Source organism: Mytilus trossulus, chromosome 12 (assembly GCF_036588685.1).
Source record: "Mytilus trossulus isolate FHL-02 chromosome 12, PNRI_Mtr1.1.1.hap1, whole genome shotgun sequence".
Classification (NCBI taxonomy): domain Eukaryota; kingdom Metazoa; phylum Mollusca; class Bivalvia; order Mytilida; family Mytilidae; genus Mytilus; species Mytilus trossulus.
The window spans coordinates 49434704-49461676 of record NC_086384.1 but is presented as its reverse complement, the minus strand read 5'-3'; the positions used below and the strand labels follow the sequence as shown (position 1 = coordinate 49461676).

At 33.2% G+C, this 26973-nt stretch overlaps 3 protein-coding genes across 3 annotated transcripts in view; 2 read left to right on the top strand and 1 right to left on the bottom strand.

The window, feature by feature from the left end:
• Positions 1-26973, top strand: part of LOC134692754 (glycine amidinotransferase, mitochondrial-like) — a 647170-nt gene that overhangs the window by 241993 nt on the left and 378204 nt on the right. The gene's annotated exons all lie outside the window — the stretch shown is intronic.
• The window catches only part of LOC134693494 (hemicentin-1-like), a 32666-nt gene that overhangs the window by 4357 nt on the left and 1336 nt on the right, over positions 1-26973 (bottom strand). Inside the window, exons 2-7 of the mRNA XM_063554328.1 lie at positions 4805-4975; positions 4173-4343; positions 3354-3626; positions 2669-2809; positions 1045-1185; positions 465-610 (exon numbers count right to left, since the gene is read on the bottom strand). Coding sequence (XP_063410398.1) covers positions 465-610; positions 1045-1185; positions 2669-2809; positions 3354-3626; positions 4173-4343; positions 4805-4975 — 1043 coding nt within the window. The remainder of the gene's footprint in view (positions 1-464; positions 611-1044; positions 1186-2668; positions 2810-3353; positions 3627-4172; positions 4344-4804; positions 4976-26973) is intronic.
• LOC134693496 (uncharacterized) lies at positions 13907-15380 on the top strand. The gene is made up of 2 exons (XM_063554330.1): positions 13907-14045; positions 14385-15380. Exons 1-2 carry the CDS (start codon positions 13983-13985, stop codon positions 15378-15380), a joined length of 1059 nt encoding a protein of 352 aa, XP_063410400.1. The 5' UTR covers positions 13907-13982.

The window sequence follows — 26973 nt, the reverse complement described above, 5'->3', positions numbered from 1 at the left end:
TTTAACTACAGTTCTGTTATTCCTTTAGAGGTAAGATAAAGCTCAAAACTATTTTCAAATTGGAACTAAATACCATTTAGTTCTGAAAAACATTAACATAGTACAACATATCCAGACTAGACATTGTTCGTCACAGAAGCTTATTTATGTGTAGCAAAAATGTTACTAAAAGTAGTTCACATTAAATTCCTTTAAAAAGGCGTTCAATACTATAATATCTCATTTGTTGTCATCAAACAAATATTGAAAAAAATTTACACCAAACATTTTTAATATCTTACTTTGATATTTTTTTACGCAAGGACAATTATTCCCTGGCAAATCATTATCAATTATAAGTCAAGTTTGGATGTCAAAATCAGCAAATGCAACCATTTCGTCGACTGATACTAGTAGGTAACTGCATATTTATACTATTAATAAAATTATCCAACTTTTTTATCTCTTGAATTAATTGGCTTAACCTGGTGTCTTTCTGTCAATTCTCCTCTAGATTTCGACCATGTTATCTTGGGTTGTGGGGTACCAGTGACGTTACATCTAATGGTACCATTAGTTCCCTCGGAGATAGTTGTTCTATCTGGTGTCACTGATGCATTTGGAACTGTGGCTGTACAAAACAGAAAAGACTAGTAATCACTAAATGCTTACGAAAATGCAAAGATTTTGTTATGCTAAGCACAACCTTGCTTGTTCATTTAGTGTTAACAGGAAGAAGGTATCTATCTGATCCTGAAAGTCATACTGCTGACCAATTATTAAGATAATCTGTTCAGTTGTATCGGAGAACAAATGTGAAGGCATGCATTTTTAAAGACTCACATACGACCAGACTGACAGACAAGATGAAACACATTATAGCCCGACTATAAAGTGTGGGTTAAATGCTAAATAGAAATTGAAAATCATAGATACAAAGATACCATTATTTTGATTGAAATGTTCATAGTTCTAACTTAAAAAAGTGGTAATGTATTCATGGGTGTTTCATCCCTAATTAGGCTTGATACAAAATATTAAGTACTCCTGTTCAATTATACTTACTTTCTATTTCAGGTCGTACAGTCAGAGTAGCTGTGGCTTTTCCCATGGCTCCATTTGGTGTTTTACCTGAACACACATAGGAACCAGCATGAGATGACTGAATGTTGTTCAAGGTCAAAACACCATTGTCTTGTCTTGAGCCTGTAAAATGAAAAGATTCAAAATGAAAACAAAAGTAAATCATATGACTGACTTGGTTTAGAAATGTATAATTGTCATTTTATTTGTTTTCTTTTGTTATATATTTTGACATCGGACTCGAACTTCTCTTGAACATGTTGAACTGAATTTTAATGTGCTTATTGTTATGCGTTTAATTTTCTACATTGGCTAGATGTATAGGGGGGTTGAGATCTTATAAACATGTTTTATCCCGCCGTAAGTTTAGGCCTGTCCCAAGTCCGGAGCCTCTGGCCTTTGTTAGTCTTGTATGATTTTTAATTTTAGTTTCTTGTGTATAATTCGGAGTAAAGTATGACGTCCATTATCATTGAACTAGAATATATATTTTTAGGGGCCAGCTGAAGGACACCTACGGGTGCCGGAATTTTCGCTACATTGAAGACCCATTGGTGGACTTCGGCTGCTCCATGGTCGGGTTGTTGTCGCTTTGACACATTCCCCATTGCCTTTCTTAATCTAATTGATATTTTTAAACAGGATTTTGTGAACTGTTGACTGTGTATGTAGACTTCTGTGTTTAAAGTGGGCCAGTGAAATATTCGCTGATGTTTTATGCTTTTTTTGCCTTGAACAATTTAGACATCAGTGCACAGTGAAATATCTGTGAAGGGTTGATTTTGTTGTTAAATGATTACTGCTACATTTGTAACATGATTAAAATTTGATACATGCAAATATTTCCCTAAATTCAGTAATCTATAAAACTGAGCTTAACTGAACAAGAGTTGGAACTGTTCATTGACATTGACAACTTGACATTAGAGTTATAAAAAAAGAGGCAACAGTAGCTATAGTTTACCCTATTCGAAAATCATAAATCTATTGGGAGAAACAAATTCGAGTTTCAAACTAAAACTGAGGTAAAGACATCAACTATAACAGGTATAAGTGGAACCATTTGTTATAAATAAAGGACTTTCGCACCAGAGTATATAGATTTTCCCATTCATCTTTAATAATCAACAGTGTTTATGTAGGAACTGTAAGAGATTTTGAACCTGATTAACAAAATGTATTATATAATCAGCATCAGATTCATTTTTAAAACAAACATAATTGTCCAGATTTGAGAATGATTAGGAGAATCAAAACAGATGTATAAAATGAAAACATTCCACGATATTATATATATATGGTGTATATGAATATGGCATTTTCCTCAGATAAGTGATTCATGTTCCTTAGGTGACATTTTTTCTTTGTTTTTTATTTTGTTTTAGTTTCATATTCATTTTCATACTATGGATACATAATTATTCGTTTAATACGAATTTCGGTAGGTTTTGTGGGAATAGGTGAACCACAATTTCGAATGTTTCAGGATTTACAAAGGTTAGGTTCTATTGCCACGACAATTAGTACCCCCAAAAATAAATAAATTAATAGAAAACATTCGTATATATTATGTGTTTAGATACCACATATGACTTATCTGACTCACCTGACGGAAGACCTCCATTCCTTGACCAGATCAACGTAGGTCTGACGGAATTATCGTCAATATAACAAATAAGTTGTTCGGTACTTCCTATTGTTGCAATAATGGCTACTTGTCGTACAATGAGTGTCAGTGGTCGTGGATCTGAAATTGGAAATCATGTGTCTGTTGTTTGAAAACAATATCAGAAGTTTGATGTCAAAATAACAAAAAATCACACAGACTTTTTTAATCTCGTAGAAAACAAAAGATGGAATATGCTATTAACAACATAACACGGGAGTAAAACCTAAGGGTTACTTTCAGCAACTAAGTCAAAGGTGTTAATTTTCAGTAACTGAGGTATCTTGTTTAGATTTGAAAGTGTCTATAAACAAATTCATATCCATTTAAATCGATTAGCTCTCAACAAATTCAAATCTTTTCAAATGGAATAACCCCAAAAGATTCTCATCCATTTAATGGAATAGTCCTGAACAAATTCCCATCTATTCGAATAGAACAGACTTAACCAAATTGACATCCATTTAATGCAATAGTCTTAATCGAATTCATATCTATTTAATGGAATAGCCCGAAACATATTCACATTTTTTAAATGGAATAGCCCTTAACAAAGTATTTTCATAACATTTCACATCTATTTCAGTGAAATAGCTTCAACTTATTCAAGTCCCTCAGTACTTACTAGATTTTACATAAAGAATGGTTCTATCTAGTGTGCTTCCTGCTACATTTATAGCCTGGCATAAGTACTGGGCCTCGTCACTTCTTAGAGCAGCTGGTATCTTCAACACACCACCAGATATTACAGCACTGGGGTTCATAGTACCAGTTCCTCTTCGCCATTCTACTGTTGGTGTTGGTCGACCAGTTGCAATACATCTGAATTCTGCTGTCTCAAATTCGTTCACTGTTTGGAAAGTTGGCTCGATTCTTATAGACGGTTGTACGAGTTGTGCTGAAAAAAAATTCGTGTTTTTTTCAAAGTTGCAATGCAACATATCAAGTCTTGAATCCGATACGTTGAATCATATTTTTGGAGATATTTTGGCAAACGAAACTAGTGTGAATATATCCGGACATGCATTTATCATAGTTGACCTATTGCAAATAATATCTAATATGTGTCTAAGAAACAAACTTAACATGGAAAACTTTAAAAACTTCACCAAGAATAATGGAAATGCATTCATAGTCAGATGATGATAGCCATACATACATATAAATCCTTACAATCCTTTCATATACAAATTGTAGTTGAGCTTTTGCTCAAAGTCTTAGGAAAACCGACATAAAAACAAAAACTTACCACTGAGCTATGAACCGATACAATGAGGCCTAGGTCAAATGATAGACTGAGACGTACATCATAAAATATAGCTGACCTATTGCTTACGGTATTACTATCTCATACACATATCGAACAATAGTACTATGAATGACTTTAATTTCAAATGTATAACTTACTCTTTACGTCTGAATTATCTTTAAATCTAAAAGTTACCTGGACATTTGTCAGTATGAGTACATATGACATGGTCTATACTTTTGCCTGTACAGTTATTCCCTCCATATTGCGGATGTGGATTAGAACAATTGCGATATCGTAAACTGGTTCCAACACCACATGTTACACTGCAAGTGGTTTCGCTCCAAACACTCCATGTTCCATGCACTAGGAATTTGAATAGATATTCTTAAAAAAAATTCTAAATTAAAGAGCATAAAATGAATACGAGAAGTATGCAATACCTATTTTTGATATGACAACATTGTGAACGAGTCCTGAATGCACTATTATTCGTCGATGCATTATCTTATTGCAACATGATTATCTAGGAACTTCTAGAGAACAATATAAGGATTTTTTACACTAAGTCATTTTAATCCGAAAAAGTAGTAGATTTCCTTACCATTGAGAATAGCAGGAGACTGAAGTATGATTGCATCTCTTTTAGTGTTTGACAGTTGTGCCTACAGTTACATTATTAAGATGCCTCACATGTGAATCGCTGTTATATTATTCCAACGTTAATTATAATCTTTTCACAACATACATGTGAAAATTTCACGTATGAAGTGTTTGAATATTTAACTGCTACTATGCCTACGACTGATCTATTATTGAAGAGTTACCTGGACAAGGGTCATACTGCTGGCACTTGACATGTTTATTTCTACTTCCTGTACATTTTTTCCCGCCTTGTTGAGGATATGGATTAGAACATTCGCGATACCGCAAACGGCAACCAACACCACACGTTACACTGGAAGGTGTATCTATCCAACTGCTCCATTGTCCATCAACTATGGAATTAAAAATACTTTAAAAAAATTAAGTTTTAATGTAAAGAAATTATACAGTGAAAAATAATTTCAGCACTTGGATTTCTAAAAATTATTACTATTAATCCGTGTAAACTTGTAGCTCCTTTCAATAAACTTATTCTAAAAGGTTACCCATTCAACACTGTAATAAGATCATTGCCTATTGTTTTTATTCGTATAAATATTGAATTTCTTATCAGTAAATTAAAAGCTAAATATAACTAAACTAAATATTACTAGTATGTTATATACATATTCATATTCATGGATCTACAATCTGTCGATACCTGTAACTTGGCATTGCACACGGTCATTATTTTCTTTGGCTGTTCATGACGTCTTTACACTAATCCATTGGATGTTCGATGTGTATGGATTGATAGTTTAGTCTTAGATGCATGATTTTATTATTAGTTGTTAGTGGCTATGCACTAGCTATCATATAAATGCGAGTACCCTCAGATCTGTTCATTGTATCTTTTTGTGTCGGGATGTATAAGTACCCGGCCACGTCCACTTGTATTTTTGTCCATCTGATGAGTTCAGCCTTTTTCAACTGATTTTTATAGTACGTTCTTATGTTGTACTGTTATATCACTGTTCCAGGTTAGGGGAGGGTTGGGACCCCGTTAACATGTTTAACCCCGCCACATTATTGATGTATGTGCCTGTCCTAAGTCAGTAGCCTGTAATTCAGTGGTTGTCGTTAGTTTATGTGTTACATATATGTTTTTAGTTCATTTCTTACATAAATAAGCCCGTTAGATTCCACGTTTGAATTGTTTTACATTGTCTTATCGGGGCCTATTATAGCTGACTATGGGGTATGAGCTTTGCTCATTGTTGAAGGCTGTACGATGACCTTAAGTTGTTAATGTCTGTGTCATTGTGGTCTTTTGTGGATAGTTGTCTCATTGGCAATCATACCATTTTTTTTTTTATATTTACTTTACTATTTCCTGTTCATTGTTTCCGTCAAAATGAATATTTGAATTACAGTATTTGCGATACCGTAAACAGCTAGCTATACCACACATTACACTGCAAAGTGTTTCCATCAAACCGCTTTTTTATCAACAAGGAATCTAAATGTTACTTAAAATTATATTGAGAAATCGAGTTAATTCGATGTTTTGATTTGTATTAATGGATACAATTTCACAAAATGTATACATTAACGGGGTTACCGTTCTTTGATATTCACCACTACCACCATATAAAATATTTTATTGATTTGGAAATGGGGGCCCAGGGAAATCTTTAATAGATATTTGCATTTAATTCTTACAAGGAAGAAAAGCAGAAAACTGACCTTTTTATCATTTAATATTATTCAAACTAAATTTGTATTTAGAACAATTTTATCAGTTTATATCTTATATTTATTCAGAATTTATCCATTCTCAAATATTCTTCATCGGTTTTACGCCCATCCTTCACAAGTGTACAATAAAATCATGTGGAATATGAATTCAATGTTTTTTTCGCAAACGAGATAAATGTATTGTTTGGCTATTTTTAAAGCCACAATATGGAATATGCGTAGCGACAGGTTCGAAAAGGTTACATATTATGTCAAGCAGCTGATATTTTACAATTTCAGTATGCAGACAACCTGTTTTTGTTTATTTGCATGATAGAAACAAGTCTTTTTCTGTCTTTCGCCAGCAAACCGGATAATGCCATACTAAGTTCAGGTCAAACATCAATGTCGGATTATTCAGCCTGACGCATACGTCGATAATATTTCGGGGTCAAAGATATTTATGCCAGGTAAACGTCACAAATTCGTGAGATGCAATTTCGTAAAAAGCATGGCAGAGTGATCTTAACAGTTGGAAACCCAAAAATATTACATACTGGCAATATACAGCTGTGCATGCGTCATAAATTGATTGAGAGAAACCAGATCCGGATAACAATCTTAAACTGAGGGAAACACATCAACTATAAAACGCATATCAATATAACACATCTGGTGAGCATAGTCTGTTACAATATATTTATCTATATAATGAAAATTCAGAAAATCAAAAACACAAATTCATGAAATTAGAACAATTGTGAAATCGTTATCAGGTTATGTTTATAATTATATATTTTTTAAATACCATCTGGTTTCAGTTCTTGTACATCCTTAAAGGTCTTTTCCAACTTAGAAGAGATCAATGTAAGGTTTGACAGCGACTTATCTGTCGATGACTCTAAATTAAAAACTGTAAATATAAAAAAAAAGATAACCACCGTATTGTATGTATCATACGAATCATTTTGGATAATAACAGCTATAACATGTTTTCTCTCTACACGTTTTCATTACTCTTTTTTAGGTTTAAGTGTATTTTACTTTTGACAATTGGAACTTCTCCACGGTCATCTGTGTTATTCTTCTTAATATCAATATCATATTTTGTAATTTAAATGTTAATGATGTATTATTGAACACCACATGCTTCATAAATGAATCCACTGAACCTTCTATGAATAGAACGAAACATTATTTTGTTTACTTTTTCATGATTTCATTAAGATTCAAGTGTATGGAATAAATGTTAAAGAAACGTCATTCAGACAGTTCTGATTGTCAAACATATTTCAGAATAGGGTTGTTGAATTGCAGAGAATTTATTACGATGCACCAGTCATGCAAAAGTTTCAATTCAAATTGATTTGATTTTATTTTATCAAAAATAACAAAAATTCGGAACTCCGCGGAAAATTCAACATGGAAAGTCTCTTATCAAATGGCATATAAAAGATGCATTCATGAATTCAAATAGAAAAATATGTTGATGGAAAGAGCCTCTTCAGTACATCTAATTGTGAATTTTAATTATCTTGTTTTTTTTTATCTTCATGCTGTTGACAAATGTCTTAAAGAACTCCGACTCATATGAAAATAAGAATAGATCGGCAAGGAGAGTTAAACAGTTCGTTTCCAATGAAATTACATCTGAATTGCATTTCGAACCAAGAGTAAAAAAATATAGATAAATCAAGAGAAAGACAGAAAACTTTGATCAATAATTTTTACAAGATTACTTTTAACTTTATTTTCTTTTATGTCAGGAATACGGCAGCTGTGACCGTAAAACAGGTTATTTTTGCGGGGTGTTTATTTTCACATATTTTCGCTGATCTAGGTAATCGCTAAATTAAATTCCGCGATCATTTATGCATATGGTAGGTATTTCCGAATAGCTAAAGCCTTCGTTGGATCTATAATGGTTTATGATAATTTCACCAACACGATTCGGGACTTTCCGGTCTAAATTTACCTCGGGGTTTGTTATTTTTGTTATTTTTGATACTCATCTTTTCCATGTTTTCACTAGGTGAGTATATATCTAAATCAAAAATTAAGTTGCACACAAACAACAAGTCGGTTTAAATTGATATGTTGCTGTACGTTCGCTGTAGATGCTATGTAAACTGTGAAGTGTTATTTGAGTACATGTCCGTATATAATAAATGACACTTGTAAATAAGTATATCCGACAATATCTGTTTCCAGTAATAATTTGGAAAAGAGATAAAGGTATCATTCAGCTATGTATATTAATCGTTTTATATTCAAACTATGTTCATGTACAGCTATCAAGTAAAAATCTACGACACCAATTAATGAAACATCGACATTTTTTTTAATATGACGTTTTGAATTTTAGGTGAAAGCCAAACATATCATTTTTAGGTTCCACTATGCCTATATTTAAGACTAGATTCCATTTAATAATCAATCTATATGATCCCCTAAAGATAGTCGACCGTCATGTAACCAGATATGAATAAAATATGTATTATATATTCAGAACAACAAGAATAATTGTTCTAGATCAGGTTTCATTCATTTAATAGCTCGAAAATATACTAACCATATGCCTAACGCATGTGCTACTTTTCCCCATTGACAGTGTATTAAATATTGCATAAATATGTCATCTAATGAGTTTAATTATTGACTTGTAAATCAATTACTGCCATTTTGTTATTCGTTGCTATTGACATTTGTTTTGACATTGTTATTTGATATATTTTTTTACTTATATATCACATATGAATTGTTCATGTCAACGAGTCAAGCATATTCGTTTTCCATATGTCTTTCTGTTCAATGAAAATTCATATTATAACACTTAATTATATAGTCATTTGTGTATCGTTCTGTCTATATTAAAAAAATACCATGTGCTTGCAGGTATGTCACATCTTTTTCAGTGTGTTCTTGCTTAGTAGTTATCAATATTATGTTTGACATCAACTTATCTGTAGATTATTCTATTTCGGTTATAACAGGCAGAACATTATATAAGTGCGAAATTATTCAAATCTTGTTCCTTCTTACTATATCGGATAATATAAGAAAACGATAGGTTGTATGTAACGTTATCTACATCTAATCTCTTTTCTTTTCTTTTTTTGTCGCTTACGAAAAGAGAGACACACGTTTGTATGTCAACAAATTTCTTCAAACAAGGAAAAAGACAAATCAATTCCTAAACCATGACCACTTCATCGAAAACTAGAGACTGAGAAATACGAAAATCATTAAAACCGGATGATATTAGCTGCAGGTAAGCAAATTCAGCTCTATATGTGGCACCTTTCGCGTTCAAATTTGTTGATGTCTCATTCGGGTATTTAACAACAGAGGATGGAACTATGGTAACGCAGTTGAAAATGACCCATAATCATCTGGGTTATTTTTTCTATGGAGGGAAACTTACCTTTTGTGTTTAAGTCAATTACATCCTTTGTGATCTTTTGTAAATCAATTGCCCCAACTGTAAATAGAACAAAACTTTTGAGCTTATTCGTGTCGAAATCGACCTTATGCAGGTGCACATATACATGTTCATGTACAAGACTTAAATTGAGTTTGGAAGATTTTAATACAAAATAAAATATAAATTGTGGTCTGTTTTTTTCAGATTTTCAGAAAAGATTGTTTTCAACCCGAAATATGTGAACAGATGTTTTTATATTCATTTACAATAGGTCTATAAGCATCCGACGCAACTTATAAAGATGCGATTTAGTAAATTAAATTAATTTTGGAAGAACGTCAGTATTAATGTTCAAACTCATTTGAACAGAAATAGGATCTGTTGAACTCGTTAAACATTAATTGCATACGATATGTAAACATAGACCTGCAGTGCGCATTCTGTAAATTCATTAGATAGTATACGCCTCGCCAAAAAATAAGCAACACCTAAGTGTGTTTGCTTCTAGTTTTTGTTATGAAATTAAATTTGATACTGGTTTGTTTCCATTTATTTCGTAAAAGGCATACATTATTTCCCTAAGTACCTTAAACAAATGCTTTTATGGCGTTCTCAGAATACATCATGCAAGAAACGGCACATTCTTGAAACTGCAGCGTTTGGTGGTAGGTGTTTGACAATTTGGTCATGCTCTTTATTCGACTGCGAATTTGACCTTTATGTTCTGGATGGGACTAGAGCAGGTCAAACATATCGCGATAACATCATACGGGATATCTTTGTGCGACATTTTGACTATCACAATCTTGAAACTAGACCAATATTCATTGATGATTATGCTAGACCACGTGCACGCAGAGCAGCATTGTTTTAGTTTATTTAGATCAGAAGGTAATTGACTACATTCCTTGGTCACCCATATCACCGGATATGATTTCCATTGAGCATGTCTGAGATGATATTGGTTGACAAATCAGCAACCGGTTTCCACCTAGTAAGAATTTGCAGGAATAACGAGCACTTTGCGTGCCATTGAGTGAAAAATGGCAAAGAATTCCTGTTTGACAATTACGACTATTAGTTCAAAGCATAAGACGACGTGTAGATGAACTTTTCCGCTACTGATTCACATTTCACTGTAATGTATACACAAAGTGTCACTGTCGAGTTTTGAAAAGAATTTTGTGTATAGTGCAAAACATTTTTTTTTAAACTTCAGTATAACTGGAAACTTTATCATTTATTTTATTTTGCCATTTTATAAAAAAATTGCCCGAAATGAAATAGCGAAAAACACAATCGTGAAAACAGTTCAAACTTTCACTTTTTATTTAATATTCTAAATGTTATCTACTAAAACACAAATTCAGTTCATTGTATCGATATTTCGATTAGTTATGAATTCAGTAAAAAACGATTCAGGAAAATTATCAGTTGTTGCTTTACTTTTGGCAAGGGTATATATTGATTATACAGCGAATAATTGTAATTTCATTCGTTTAAACGGGCAGTGCATTAGAGTGAAATTAATTTCTCCTGGGTGTTTTCATCAATGTAACATAGAGGGCGTTAGGTTTTCCCGCTTCAAAATTATTTTCGCGGTTCTTTATTGCCCATGTAATCATTCAGCACGACACCGTCAATCTGATCAGTTCGCTTTTCTTTTGGTAAATTTTCATCTTGAACTTAGCCATGGATCCAGAGAATCCAACACCTCTTGAAGAATCTCCTGATGTTTCATTGCAGGACATTTTTAGAGCTGTCAAACAACAAGGTGATATAAACGCTAAACTCCGTCAGGAGTTTATTGATTTAAAAACTGAAGTTCAGGGGTCCTCTTTAGCTGTCGCGTCCCAAGTTAAAAAACTCAAAGTTGATAATGAATATCACTGGAAATATGAGGGTAATAAAGTGCAGCATACACTTAATTCTGAATTTGTAGAAGACCTTAATCAAGTTATTTGGGCTATTGAACATTGCAAATCAGACTACGCCCGTGAAACTGTTGTTGATGTTATTGACAAGCTTAAAAAACGTAACAAATTGATTAAGATTGCTGATAGCAGTGAGGGTGGTTGGGATACTGTTAGGCAGTATGAGACAAACCCGGTTGCAAGTGACACCGAGGATGAAAACAAAATCACCAAAGCAGAAAATAGAGCTATTAAAAAGCGCAAATTCAAGGCTTCAAAAAAGGGTAAATCTTCTTCTAATTATGTAAATAATTCTGTTCAGAATGTACCTAATATTCCAGCAAAATTCCAACAGCAGCCCTTTCGGGAACCTCAATCCGGTTGGTATTCCGGATTCCCGTTATATTCAAACATGCCCAGCACGAGCGGAAGTCAGCCTAGAGTTCAACAAGGAGCCTGCTATGGTTGTGGATCTAACCAACACTGGAGGAATAGATGCCCATTCAATCCTAAAGCAGTCGGCAAGCCAAAAACGGAATGATTTCATAAAAGATGAGTATTTAAATATTTCTAGTGATAGTCAATCGAGTGCACACTATCTTACACACGATTATTTTGAATATGAGCAAGGTCAGGCTAATATTATCGTTAAAGGTAGATTAAAGAGACATATTGATTTTTGGTATAGCATTGGTTGTTATGATTTCATTATTGATACTATTTTACACGGATATAAAATACCTTTTTATACCACACCGCCTTCCGCTTGTTTACAAAACAATCGTTCTGCTTTAACACACAGTGATTTTGTTTTAGAAGCTATTGATGATCTTTTGATAAGAGGACTTATTATTGAATGTACTAATGATAAACCATTAGTTGTAAATCCTCTAACTGTTTCTGTTCAAAACAATGGTAAAAAACGTTTAATTTTAGATCTACGTCATGTAAATTTGCATCTGTGGAAGACATCTGTGAAATTTGAAGATATCCGTGTAGCTATGCAATTTATTAAACAAGATTTTTATTGTTTTAAGTTTGATATACATTCAGCTTATCACCATTTAGACATATACGAGCCGCATACTGATTACCTTGGTTTTTCTTGGACATATGGTGAAAGTACAAAGTATTTTAAATTTCTCGTCCTACCTTTTGGATTGAGTTCTGCCTGTTATATATTTACTAAAGTCACCAGACCGCTAATTAAAAAATGGAGAGGTGAGGGTAAACAAATTCTTATGTATTTAGATGATGGAATTGGCACCCATTCTGATATTAATTCGTGTACAGATATTGCCGCACAAGTTAAACAAGATCTTATTGATAGTGGGTTTGTACCCAAGGTTGAAAAATCCATGTGGTCTCCCAGTAAAACATTGATATATTTAGGCTATTTTATTGATACAGACAAAGCTATTCTGAGCATTCCAGTTGAGAGACTGTCAAAATTGTTTGATACTATTATACAAGTTGAACAATCTTTAGGAAATTTAGGTAGAGTTTATGTGAGAACTATAGCTTCCGTTATTGGCCAGATTATATCCATGTCGTATGTTATAGGAAATGTGGCTTATATTATGACTAAATATCTTAGTATTGATGTAATGTCAGCTTGTTCTTGGAAATCTTATATTGAACTTTCAGCTCAAAGTAAAGAGCAGCTTATATTCTGGAAGAAAAATATTAAATGTGTTAATTTTAAACATTTTGTATCCGATTTTTCGTGTCACACTATTGTTTATAGTGATGCTAGTGGCACTGGATATGGTGGATACACAGTAGAAAATCCTAAGAATATTGCTCATGGTATGTGGCATGAAACCGATGTACACCGTAGTTCTACTTGGAGAGAACTTACGGCTGTTGAATGTGTATTGCATTCTTTGATTGATTTTATGAGAGATAAACGCATTAAATGGTTTACGGATAACCAAAACGTTGTTTCAATTGTTCATAAAGGCAGTATGAAGCCTGATTTGCAAGATATTGCATATGACATTTTTGTGACTTGTTTAAAGTACAACGTGTCCTTAGAGGTTGAATGGATACCCAGGGCTCAGAATGAAATTGCAGACTATATTAGTCGTATCATAGACACTGATGACTGGGGTATTGCAGTACACGTTTTTGTATATTTGGATTCCCTGTGGGGACCTCATGAAATTGATTGGTTTGCCAGTGATCATAACCATCGATTACCTGTATTTTACTCCAGGTATTGGAATGTACATTCAATGGGTATTGATGCGTTCACTGTCAATTGGCAAGGTATTAATGGGTGGTATGTTCCCCCAGTTTGCCTATTATTGAAAGTCCTTATGTACATGCAGCAGTGCAAGGCATATGGTACTGTTATTTTACCTTTGTGGAGATCGGCGAATTACTGGCCGTTTTTGTGTCCCAAAGGTGATGGATTTATTGATCAGGTGTTGGGTTTCTATTACCTACCTACTAACAAAGCTAACTTTTTACCTGGTAGAGGGAATAAATCGGTTTTTGGCAATATTGATTTACCATTTAAGGTGTTGGCTCTTAGAATGGATTTTAGGGAGACATTAAATTAACTATTAGTATTAACTTGGTGGTAGTTATTTATGTATTGGTTGACATTTTTATTGCATATACTTTATTGTATTTTTCATTTTATTGGTGTACTGTATTATGTATTATATTGATTAACTATATCAAAACTTTGAAGGAACTACATATTTATTTAAAATTATGTTATCAAATATGTTTTTCCAGGTATTCAGAAACGATATTACAGAGTTGCCAAATGATCTTGACAGCTATTTAGCAATTATTCCCGATTTGTTAGCGCAAAGTAAATCAGACAACACAGTAAAGAAATACTACTATGGTTTTTTGAGATGGAAAAAGTGGGCCGAAATCAACCATATTTCTGATGTCGATATTTTACCGACAAAACCGTTATATTTGGCTTTATACTTAGCTTCTTTAGTGCAATTTTCTGCCACGTCTAGCCCCGTATGTGATGCATATTATAGTATAAAGTGGGCGCATTCGATTATTGGTGCAGATTCTCCTACAGATTCGCAACTAGTGAAATGTGTTTTTGAAGGCGCTAAAAGGAAATTAGGCTCACAAATCAAGAAGAAAGAGCCGATAACTCCTGAGTTATTGCAGGCTATGTATGATAAGTTTTTTTGTGTAGAAAATATTTTTTCACAACGTACCATTTGTGCGTGTATATTGGGATATGCAGGATTTATGCGTGTATCAGAATTGTTAAATTTGCGATATTTTGATATTAATTTCAAAACATCCCACATTTCAATTTTCATCGAAAAAAGCAAGACGGATATTTACAGAGATGGAAACTGGTTGATTATTGCGAAAACCGGGACAACGTTGTGTCCAGTTCGAAATTTGGAATTATATATGCAATGGAGTGGTATTCAATCTGATTCAAATCTGTATTTATTCAGAAATTTGTCGCAAGTGAAAGGAAAATTTGTTTTTCGTTCAATGAATAAGCCTTTAAGCTACACAAGGATGAGGGAAATTTTCATTGATGCTTTTTCACCATTTGTTCCCGATATAAAATCATATGGATTACATAGTTTACGAGCTGGGGGTGCTACAGCCGCAGCGAGATTTGGAGTTTCAGACAGACTTTTTAAACGTCATGGACGTTGGAAGTCGGACACTTCAAAGGATGGCTATGTTAAAGACGATTTATCAGAACGTATGATCGTCTCCCAGAATTTGGGAATTTAACTTAAATTTCTTTTTGTTTTAATTAATTGCAATTTGGACTATATATATAGCATTTTCATACTATATTTATATTATAGCTCCCCGTTCTTTGGGTTCAGCATCGGCGTTGTCGTGCAACTATCCACTTTACAAAGTCTTTGGTATTTATTAGCCTTTTTATGGCGTGTATATTCAGAGTTTATATATATTTGGATATTTGGTACAAGTATTGATTATATTTGGAGATTTGGTACAAGTATTAATTATACTTGGATATTTGGTACAGTATTGGTTTTATGTCTACATTGATGGGTTGTTTATACCAGGAGAATTGTAATTTCATTCGTTTAAACGGGCAGTGCATTAGAGTGAAATTAATTTCTCCTGGGTGTTTTCATCAATGTAACATAGAGGGCGTTAGGTTTTCCCGCTTCAAAATTATTTTCGCGGTTCTTTATTGCCCATGTAATCATTCAGCACGACACCGTCAATCTGATCAGTTCGCTTTTCTTTTGGTAAATTTTACTTCTGGTTAAAAGTTTATTCAGCTATTTGAGAGTTTTTTCTTTGATACTCATGTGTGAATTATATATTGTATGTTTATATATATATGTATGATTATGAATAATGTTTATATTATATTAAATATAGAGCATCGGCGTTGTCGTGCAACTATCCACTTTACAAAGTCTTTGGTATTTATTAGCCTTTTTATGGCGTGTATATTCAGAGTTTATATATATTTGGATATTTGGTACAAGTATTGATTATATTTGGAGATTTGGTACAAGTATTAATTATACTTGGATATTTGGTACAGTATTGGTTTTATGTCTACATTGATGGGTTGTTTATACCAGGAGAAGTCATTTTTATGAAGTTTATTTACATAGGACGTCTGTCAAAATAATTGCTGATAAAGGGAACTAGTTTGTTCTTATATTGAGCTGTTAAACCGCTGTCTAATGTTGGGCATGGAAGAGGTGATGTGTCTCGTTTAGGAATATATCACATCTTCTTATGAAGATAATTATGCATGATTACATGAACTGCGTGAATACATTAACATTGATTCATAAACAAGTGAACTCTGATTAAATAATATTGATTGATTGATAAAGTCTAAAGTTTAATGCTGTAGTTAAAATCTCAAGTAGAAATATGAGATAATAATCTAATTAAACAGAAGCCAAAACTAATGAAGTGACGGCATTACTACAAGACTTAACAACATGCCTTGAACACATGCTGCTTGACATTCTTCGTCGCTTTTAAAATTATTTTGATTTCCTTGGCAGCCACCATACCAGAATCTCTCACATTTGCTTGAATTTGTATTAAAGAAATAATTCACAGTATAATCAGAACATGGTCCTGCCTGTAGAGGCTGTTGACAACCAGGGTCTTTAAAGAAATTGTATAGAAATTAAATAAGATAAATTTAAAATGTTTAATAAACATAAACATTTTATTTTCAAAACATTAATTAGTTGCAAAACATAAACTTGAATATCTGCATAAAAACATTAGTAAATTAATAAGTTCTATTTCAGCATTTAAGAAATTGTATGAAAGGTAACCGACAATAAGACGAAAAATCACCCTACCCCCATGGATTGTTCTATTCTTTAGTTGAATCGTTTTGTGATGTGCTCCACACAGACGAAGCAGATATCAACTTGCAAGTCTTTAGTTTGAACTGCTGGGCACAAACCAAAGATCTCAAGCACCTTTATGAACAGTTTTCTCCCGCTGAATTTTTTTAGCATTAGGGAAATTTGATGCTATATTGGTAAAATGTCAATAATTTCTCGCAATAATAGTTATCAAAGGTACCAGGATTATAGTTTATTAAAGCTCAGATCAAAATAGTTATCAAGCTAAACCATTTCAAGGAGAAGAGCATTGAGGACCCAAAATTCCAAAAAGTTGTAATCAATGCCTAGGATTATGTCATAATTTGGTAAACAGGAAATTTATAAAAATAACCATATAATCTATATCCATGTCAACACCAAAGTGCTGACTACTGGGCTGGTGAAACCCTCGGGGACGAAACGTCCACTAGCAGTGGCATCGACTTAGTGGCATAAATAGTTATCAAAGGTACCAGGATTATAATTTAATACTCCAGACGCGCGTTTCGTCTACATTAGACTCATTAGTGATGCTCAGGTAAAATTAGTTTTAGAGCCACACAATTACAAAGTTGAATAGCATTAAGATTTAATACAATTATTTCTATTTAGCCAATAAATTCTTGGTAAGTTTTGGAGAGCATTACTGATAAGTATACATAACACTCAAGACTATGTTGGATTCTAATTTCATACTTAATTCTTGCAACTATACGAAAGATGGGGATCTGTTGTTCCCAATATTAGATTACAATGTAATATTGAAGATGTCTTTAACAATGCATGAAATAATATAGCAGCTGTAAGCAGTTAACATAGTTTTAGTCTTTATTTTTCTATGTTGTGCCTTGTATACTATTGCATGTTTGTCTTTTGTCTTTTTAAGCTACGACGTTTTTATGTAATTTTCTATTTATGAGTTTGAATGTCCCTCTTATATTTTTCGCCCCTCTTCAATAAAACATCGATCTACTGTCAAAGTTACATGTTGATGTCTTGGATTTGCACAAGCTTTGAATAACTTCTATTTTGCTTGGGATGGTACGTTTACACACAGGGAGCAGGATCTGCTTACCCTTCCAGAATACCTGAGATCATCCCTAGTTTTTGGTTTGGTTCGTGTTGTTTATTCTTTACTTTTCTATGTTGTGTCATGTGTACTGTTGTTTGTCTGTTTGTCTTTTTTCATTTGATGACATGGCGTTGTCAGTTAATTTTCGATTTATGAGTTTGACTGTCCCTTTTGTATGTTTCGTCCCTCTTTAATGTTAACTTGGTATTACTAAAGATATAACTTACAAGTACTTGAATGATTACTTTTAATAACTGGGAATTGTTTGGATAATTAGCATAGCAAACTATTTAAATTCTTTCATTTGTCTTTTTTAATGTAAAGTTTATTCCATTATCTAAATCTTACTTATATTGATAATCATTGAACATATTATGTACTTAATCATATCAATGGTGTTAACCTGATAACCGTAACTGGAATTACGACGATTCCAATATGGCGACGGTCGAAATCAGTAAAATATTTTAGTAATTTTTCTCAAATGGAGCACGTTGTTGTCACGAGTTACTCAGATGCGAGGTTTTTCTATACCATTACGTCATATTTTAATCGTAGCGGTGAACTATAATTCGGTGGGTTAATGCCTCAACCTCGTTACAGAAATTTTGTAAATTTGGTGATATTTATGTTTCATGTCAGTATTTTTTTGGAGAACATTGTCACAAATGTTAAGCTCAATCGGACAGCCAATTAGTATTGTATTGATTAAAATATCAATCAATTATCTTTATGTTGATAAAATTATAAATGCATCATTCTATTATTGTCAGATAATTTATTTATTCACCTTCTGTTTTAATAATTTATAATGCAAGTGAAATGTCAAAACCTGATATTTTGAAATAATAGGTGTTGGAAAGCCTATAATGATAAAATATTTTAAAAATCGTGTGCCAAAACAGTTTTAGTAAATTTAATGGTTTTAGGCATATCAATTAACGCTTGTGTGGCAAATAATTTTCTTCTGTAACCTATATAACTACTGGTTAGTGTTTGCAGCTGTGATAAATAATACCACAAGTGATAACAGTAAAGCCGTAAAATTAATTAATTAGTTCAGGCTAAACTGATAAGTCAAAATAAAATACACAGTGAGAAGATTAAATGTAGTATGTTCTCGGTCAGTTTTACAGAAATGTCTATCAGCAAATACATGATTTAGTAACATGATTATAGAAAGTTATGTATTTTTTAATTGATTCTTACATAATAGTAGCAGAATTTTAAACCTTTACGGTTAAATTACTTTAAAACTATCTTCGGGTAAAAAAGAATAGAAAAAGGAAAAATAGAAAAAAATATTTTTGTATTTACATTTAACTGATTACAAGAAAATATTTTGTGTGTAAAACAATTACCAGCTATCTTACATTTTCTTAACCAACTCATTATGATTGAAACATATTTGAACTCAAATAAAAGAGATACTAACGGAAACAAAATTGGTTAGAAAAAACAGATATTAAAAACGTTTGAAACAATCTATGGAAGTATATTCTTTTTACTACTAATTTCCAAAATGTCTGATGTAGAAGACTGGTCATCTGAGCAAGAATGTCATGACATACATTTCAGTACAGGTATCAATGATAAAGAATCAAATATGATAGAGAAGATTAAAAAGGAGGTATGAGTAATGTTAATATCAAAGTACCTAAATTGCCGGGTCAAACATATTGTACAGATAACAACAGAAAAAAATACCATCAATTGACGCAGTGCAAACAGATTGTACAGATAACAACACACAAATAGTATCACCAATTGACGCAGTCCAAATAAATTGTACGGATAACAACAGACAAATTGTACCAATTGAGACAGTCCAACCAGGTTGTACAGATACCAACACACAAATAGTATCACCAATTGACGCAGTCCAAACGGATTGTACAGATAACAACACACAAATAGTTGACGCAGGAGATGGTCCAACACACATATTATCAACTAATCAATAAATCCGTATCACCACAGTACCTAATGTGTCAGTCACTGACACTACCGATGACACAATTGTACATCTTGCATTTCCTGTGATAGATGATTGTTATTCTTCTTCTGTAGTTAAAAGTGATGATAGCAGCACCGATAATCTTACACTGTCACATTTTCTTAACAAGAACAACTCAAAATATAAAGAAAACGATAATGTTACACACACTGATATGATGTCAGATGTTGACAGTGAAGATTCCTATATATTAACAAAATATGACATCAATTTGTCGGATTCAAACTTATCACCAATAGAGGATACTGAAACAAGTAAAGACACCAGCCTGACAGAATAACTGATTGGGAAAAAGAGAAAAACACATATAAAAAGCAAAAAAAGAAATAATAATAAATGTTGTGAGCCAAAAAACATTTCAAATGAGTAACCTAGTGACGAAACTGATCAGGCAATTAATATTGCAAAAAACCTGAGTAACCAAGAGGCTTTAAATGTGGCTAATGTAAGAGCAAACCATTTGTTAAGACTAGATAGAGTATTGCTTGCAAACAATCTGGAAAGAAAACCAGTTATGTCTGACCGTCATTGCTTTTTTGAGGCAGCACTGTTTTATTTATCCAAAGTTCAAAACTCACATGCATTGCGTCAAATCTTGTTTGAACATAAAGTGGATAATGTCAATGACTACATTGGTTTTTTTTTAATAATAGCACAAATGAATCTTTTGAAGAAGACATCCTTTGGATAGACTTTAGAACAGAAGTAAAAGAACTAAAAGTAAATGGAATTTGGACGAACAGAGCAGCAGATCTTCTCCCATTAGCCCTTTCAAATTGGAGTGGAAGACCTATTAAAATATTTTCAAGCAGCTCTGAAAAATCTATTTTGGATATAACTCCTACGCTCATGATATCCGACACTTGCACCATATTAATGTCGTATGTTATAACTGATGATGACACCATTCCAACACTTTATGATGGTTGCGTAAAGGTTGGTACTCACAATCCTGCCAACGTATAGCATGTTTCAAGTAGACAAAAGCAACAACATGTTCAAGAGTGTCATGCAACGCCAATCAAACTACAATCAACAAATGGTAACATCCAGACCTCATAAGCAAACAAATAAAAACAGAAGACTAAAAGGAACCCCAAAAAATAAATCAACATGTTATGTAACTCCAGTAAGAAAGAAGCTTTTCAGAAAGCGTAAAGCTACTCCATCAGAATGGGAAAAAAAATAAGAAAGATTTAAGAATTTCTGGTCAAAAATATGTGTCACAGAGGTGAAAGTTTGTTTAAATAAAAACAAACACAACCAATGTACTGCTCTAAGTGCCGATACAAATGCAGCAATAAGATCATCCAGGAGCAAAGATCTCATGTTTTTGACACATTCGGTCTCTGGATACGTATGAACGTAAGGAAGATTACGTGATTGCAAATATTAAAAAACGACATTTAAAAAAATATATTAAAAACAACATGGATGAAAGAAAGCAGAAAAGGAAACGTGACGTTCATAGATGTTTTTCGTTTGAATTAGATGACAGCTAGGTCACAGTTTGTAAACTGTTAGTTCTGAAAACTTTAGACATAGGAGAGTCTTATTTTGATAATGCAATGAAAAATAGGTCAAGAGGAGTTTATTCAAGTTCTGATAAACGTGGTAAAAATGTATCGCATAAATAAACAAGTGATGAAAGTATGCAAAACGTAAGTCAGCACATATAATCTTTTCCCGCTGTTGAGGGGCACTATACAAGAGCATTATCAAACAGCAAATATATTGGCTCAGAGTTCAATATCACTAAGATGCGCCAGCTTTATATTGAGTTCTACAAAGAAAACCTACCTGAAAACAAGATTGTTAGCTTACCTGTTTATCGAAAAATATTCAATGGAGAATACAACTATTCCAAAAAAAGATCAGTGCAACATTTGTGTAGGATACAATAGAGATGTTGTAAATGAAAAACTTGCGGAGAAAGACAGATTACAATATAAGGCACATGAACGCAGAAAAAAAGCAGCAAGAGAGGAAAAGGAAAAGCTACATTGCAAGTTCTTCAAATGACTCGTTCGTTGCCACATTTGACTTACAGGCAGTCTAACAGACACCACATTCTCTTATTAACCAGATTTATTATATGACAAAACTAAGTTGCTACAATGTATCCATATATAACCTTGGAACAAAAAACGCATCATGCTATATTTGGTCGGAGACTGATGCAAAACGGGGATCAGGTGAAATAGCGACATGTTTGTATCTGCAAATGGTTTCCTGGCATAGTACCAACAAACATGTTATTTTGTACTCAGATTGTTGTTCTGGTCAAAATCGAAACTAATTCACTGCTACTTGTTGAATGTATGCTGCCACAACTTTACCCAACATCAAAATTATTGACCATACATTTCTTTAAAGTGGTCACACCCAAATGGAATGTGACAGTATGCATTCTTCAATAGAAATCGCTAAGAAAAACACAGAAATATGTGTTCCTCAGCAATGGAAAACTGTCTTTAGAATGGCAAGAAGGAAGGACCCTTATTCCACAATTCAACCGCAATACAAAGATATCTATGATTTCAAGGAAGTCCAAAAAAAACACATGAAACTTACCAAGAAAGATACAGCTGATGAGAAGGTGAATTGGCTTAATATTGAGTGGTTACGGTACCGACTACATATCATTCAAATAAGCATCTGATGAGAGTTTTAGAAAGATGACGTGTGTAAAAATGAGCAAGAATGGAAGGCCAATAGAGATAATAAAATTACCCAGAAAATACAGTGGAAAACAGCCTATATCTGCAGCAAAGAAGACAGATTTTCTAATATTGTGTAAACAAAAATCATCCCAGTTGAATACCTCGAATATTATAAATCACCGTCATCAAATGTTAAGGTTAAAGATTATTTTTCTAGTCCAGATGTAGAAGAGGAGGATATTGACTCTGATTGTGAATGAAATATATTAACCCCGCCTCAATTTTTGCGCCTGTTCCAAGTCAGGAGACTCTGACCTTAGTGTAGGTTAAGTAGATGTAGTGACATTTATACAATATAGACGCTAGCGTGAATCTCAGTAATAATGTCTGCTACTGCAATGACTTCAACTTGTTATCCGATTGAATTATGAATAACATAATTCAATGATAAACTTGGTTTTATTTGATCATATTTTTTACTTGTTTTCTTGATTTTGTAAGAAAATTAAACTTTTAATGCCAAAATGAATTAACTTGTTTTACAAATTTGTGGCGGAAAATTTAAAGAAAAAAATATTAATATATGAAATGTTAAAACCAATTATAGTGAAAAACTATTTTCTAGCACTTTCTTAATTAAGATTTCATTCAAAGTTAACTTAACTTACGACTTTTTGGCAAATGTTGTTTAATAAAAAAAAATTTGCACTTTTGAAAAGCCAATCCAATTATAGATTGCAATGATCAAGTATGCTTTAAATAATGGGTTATGGCTTGGAAATTGATTCATTATATAGTTTGTTAAGATGTTTACAACATATATTCTAATCAATGCAGTAATGATAAAATTTGCATTGTTTACAGCATGTTGAACTTTCTTTTTCACGTCGTGAAAATGTGACTTTCTTTAGTAACGAGGTTGTGGCATTTACCAAACGAATTGTCTAAGCGCTTAGAAAATTTACGTCGAAAAATTCGGTATAACAATCGTAATTCAACGGCCGGCATTTTTCTTGTTTGATAATCGTAATTTCTTTATTGGAAAATAGTAACTGAAAAATAATAAATGCATCGTCAAGCTTTTCGATGGTATTGTGTGTGTAAACACAAAACCTGTTTATTTATATAGCTCATTTATAACAATATGCATAACTTTTAGCAATATCCAAAATCCCAAAGGAACAGTCATACCAATTGATTGCTACAAATAAACGTCCCGTATACCACACTTAAATATGCCATATCCAATATTTCCTATACTACGGTGTTGGTTGTGGATTACTTTCTATATAAACATATGAGTTATAACATGGATCAGATGTTTGGTCTTCGGCAATAAATGAAAGGGGAATTTTATTTTATATTCAGCAGCACACAAATAATGACACCGCCCATTCCCCCGTGCCACGTACAAGCTTTATTTAACATAAGTTCCCTTTTGTTTATATTTTGAAATGGGTCCACAAATTTTGAAAAAGTGAAATAGGGGGTTCTATTAACTGAACGTTTATACTAAATTTCTGCGCGAAACTTTTACAACAATAACTTAACTGAATTATCGAATTAATAAATAGATACTTACGAGACAACTGTATTGTATTTGAAGCTTTGCGGACGTCCATCGCAAATTTAATTTATCTGGCGACGCCGAGCGGAGACAGGTAAACGGGTATCTACGACAGTAAAACTACCGATGGACGTCCGCAAAGCTTCAAATACAATAGTTACATGTATCTCTTTTCTAATGCAAAACAACTTCATAATTATTTTCAATATTGTTTTCAGTCTCAAATTTTTATTTAAGAAAATTACGCGAAAAGATGTTAGCTTCTTTGGTCCCTAAACTAGGGGACGTCATATGTATGCTTCCGGCGTCAAATGTTTACATGTTTACATTTAAATGTTTTTTGCTTCTTGTCCGCTTTCAAATTTGATGAACAGAAGATTTAAGGTTCAACATGTGATTTTTTTAGGCTTATTATTGTATAAATTACATGTCAATACATTCTGCAATTCTGGGATGCAGTGTTTTTTGTTATAACCTTTCATGCATATATCAACGAAAGACCAACGTACTATGACAAAGGCTTGATCCTCTGTTTTTATTTGTTACACATACAGAGTAATTAAATTAATTTAAATGTACATATCATACCAATCACGTTCACATATATAGAAGTCTTGATTAACAAACAAAGGTAAGTTATCACGGCGTTTAATGGGTTAATTATCAATTCAGGAACGTGTTGATCTGTGTACAAACACCGTTACAAATGTATCTAATTAGCTGCGTAGAGTTTACCGCAGGTCACTTTGTTCTTGTATAGATAGAAATATGATCTGGTAAAAAAACTTTTTTTTGTTTCAAGTAGTGACCATGAAAACATTCCCTCGGAAGGGAAAGACGTTGCTGGGATCATCATTATTTAACAAATAGTATCCTCAGAACATACATAATTATGTTGTTAATTCATTTTATTTAGTATTACTAATGGAACATTTCAACCGAACTATAGGACAAACGAGTATCTGAGTACTTAAACTGTATTCGAGTACTCGGCCTTCCAAGCGAGTACCCATTAATCGTTTACTCCTTATCATCCGTAATATTTAGTCACTGTCCAGGTGATAGCCCTGGATACCTGGTATCTTTGTTCGTATGTGATCACCTCAGGTTGTTATTATAACAACATTATGTTTATGTATATATCATGTATATATATACTGTGACTGTATCTTACATTAATTTGAAGGATCGTTTACTATAGATAATTTAGCTGATCTGTAACAATAACATCTTCATGCCTTATATATCATGTACTGTAGTACGCCGCTAGATTAACACTGACGTGGAAAGGTAACACATGGCCAGCGAAAGCTCTTTTTTTGAGAGCCCAGGTGGTCGTGTGGTCTAGCGGGACGGCTGCAGTGCAGGCGATTTGGTGTCACGATATCACAGTAGCATGGGTTTGAATCCCGGCGAGGGAAGAACCAAAAATTTGCGAAAGCAAATTTACAGATCTAACATTGTTGGGTTGATGTTTAGACGAGTTGGAGGGAAGAACCAAAAATTTGTGAAAGCAAATTTACAGATCTAACATTGCTGGGTTGATGTTTAGACGAGTTGTACATATATATTCGAACCCATGCTACTGTGATATCGTGACACCAAATCGCCTGCACTGCAGCCGTCCCGCTAGACCACACGACCACCTGGGCTCTAAAAAAAAAGAGCCCTCGGTGGGCATGTGTAACCTTTCCAAGTCAGTTTTAATCTAGCGGCGTACTACAGTACATGATATATAAGGCATGAAGATGTTATTGTTATATATATATATTCTACTTAAATTACAAGTTACACTTTTAAATACTATTGGAGCTCTATGAAACTATTTGATTGCAAGCACCATTTTGTTACGCGGATTTCAAATGAGGTGCAGGATTGGAGGATGTTTGGAATACTGCAGTAGTTACGATATCACGCTTCACCTATGTGAAGGATGTAGTCTTAAACCTTTGAATAGACTTATTAAGAAGGGATATAATAACGATGCTGTTGTCAGGTCATTACAGTTTGCATATGTTGGCATTAATATTGATTCACTTGTAGGGTCTTTGCATCGGAACTAAACACATTTATTAAAAAAAACAGTCGTTGGCATGAAACGGGTTATGTTCTTCTCATATATGTTATGATGGTATGATACTTAACCCCTAACGAAAAGGATTGTGCCTGATGTTCATATGATGAAATCATAATCTTTCATTCAGTTAAATTGAAGTCTGGAGCTGGCATGTTAGTTAACTGCTAGTAGTCGTTTGTTATTTATGTATTATTGTCATTTTGTTTATTTTCTATGGTTACATCTTCTGACATCAGACTCGGACTTCTCTTGAACTGCATTTTAATGTTGGTGTTGTTATGCGTTGATTTTTTTACATTGGCTAGATGTAGAGGGGAGGGTTGAGATCTCACAAACATGTTTAGCCACGCCGCATTATTGCTCCTGTCCCAAGTGAGGAGCCGCTGGCCTTTGTTAGTCTTGTATTATTTTAATTTTAGTTTCTTGTGTACAATTTGGAAATTTGTAAGGCGTTCATTATCACTTCACTTGTATATATTTGTTTAGGGGCCAGCTGAAGGACGCCTCCGGGTGCGGGAATTTCTCGCTACATTGAAGACCTGTTGGTGACCATCTGCTGTTGTGTTTTTTTCTATGGTCGG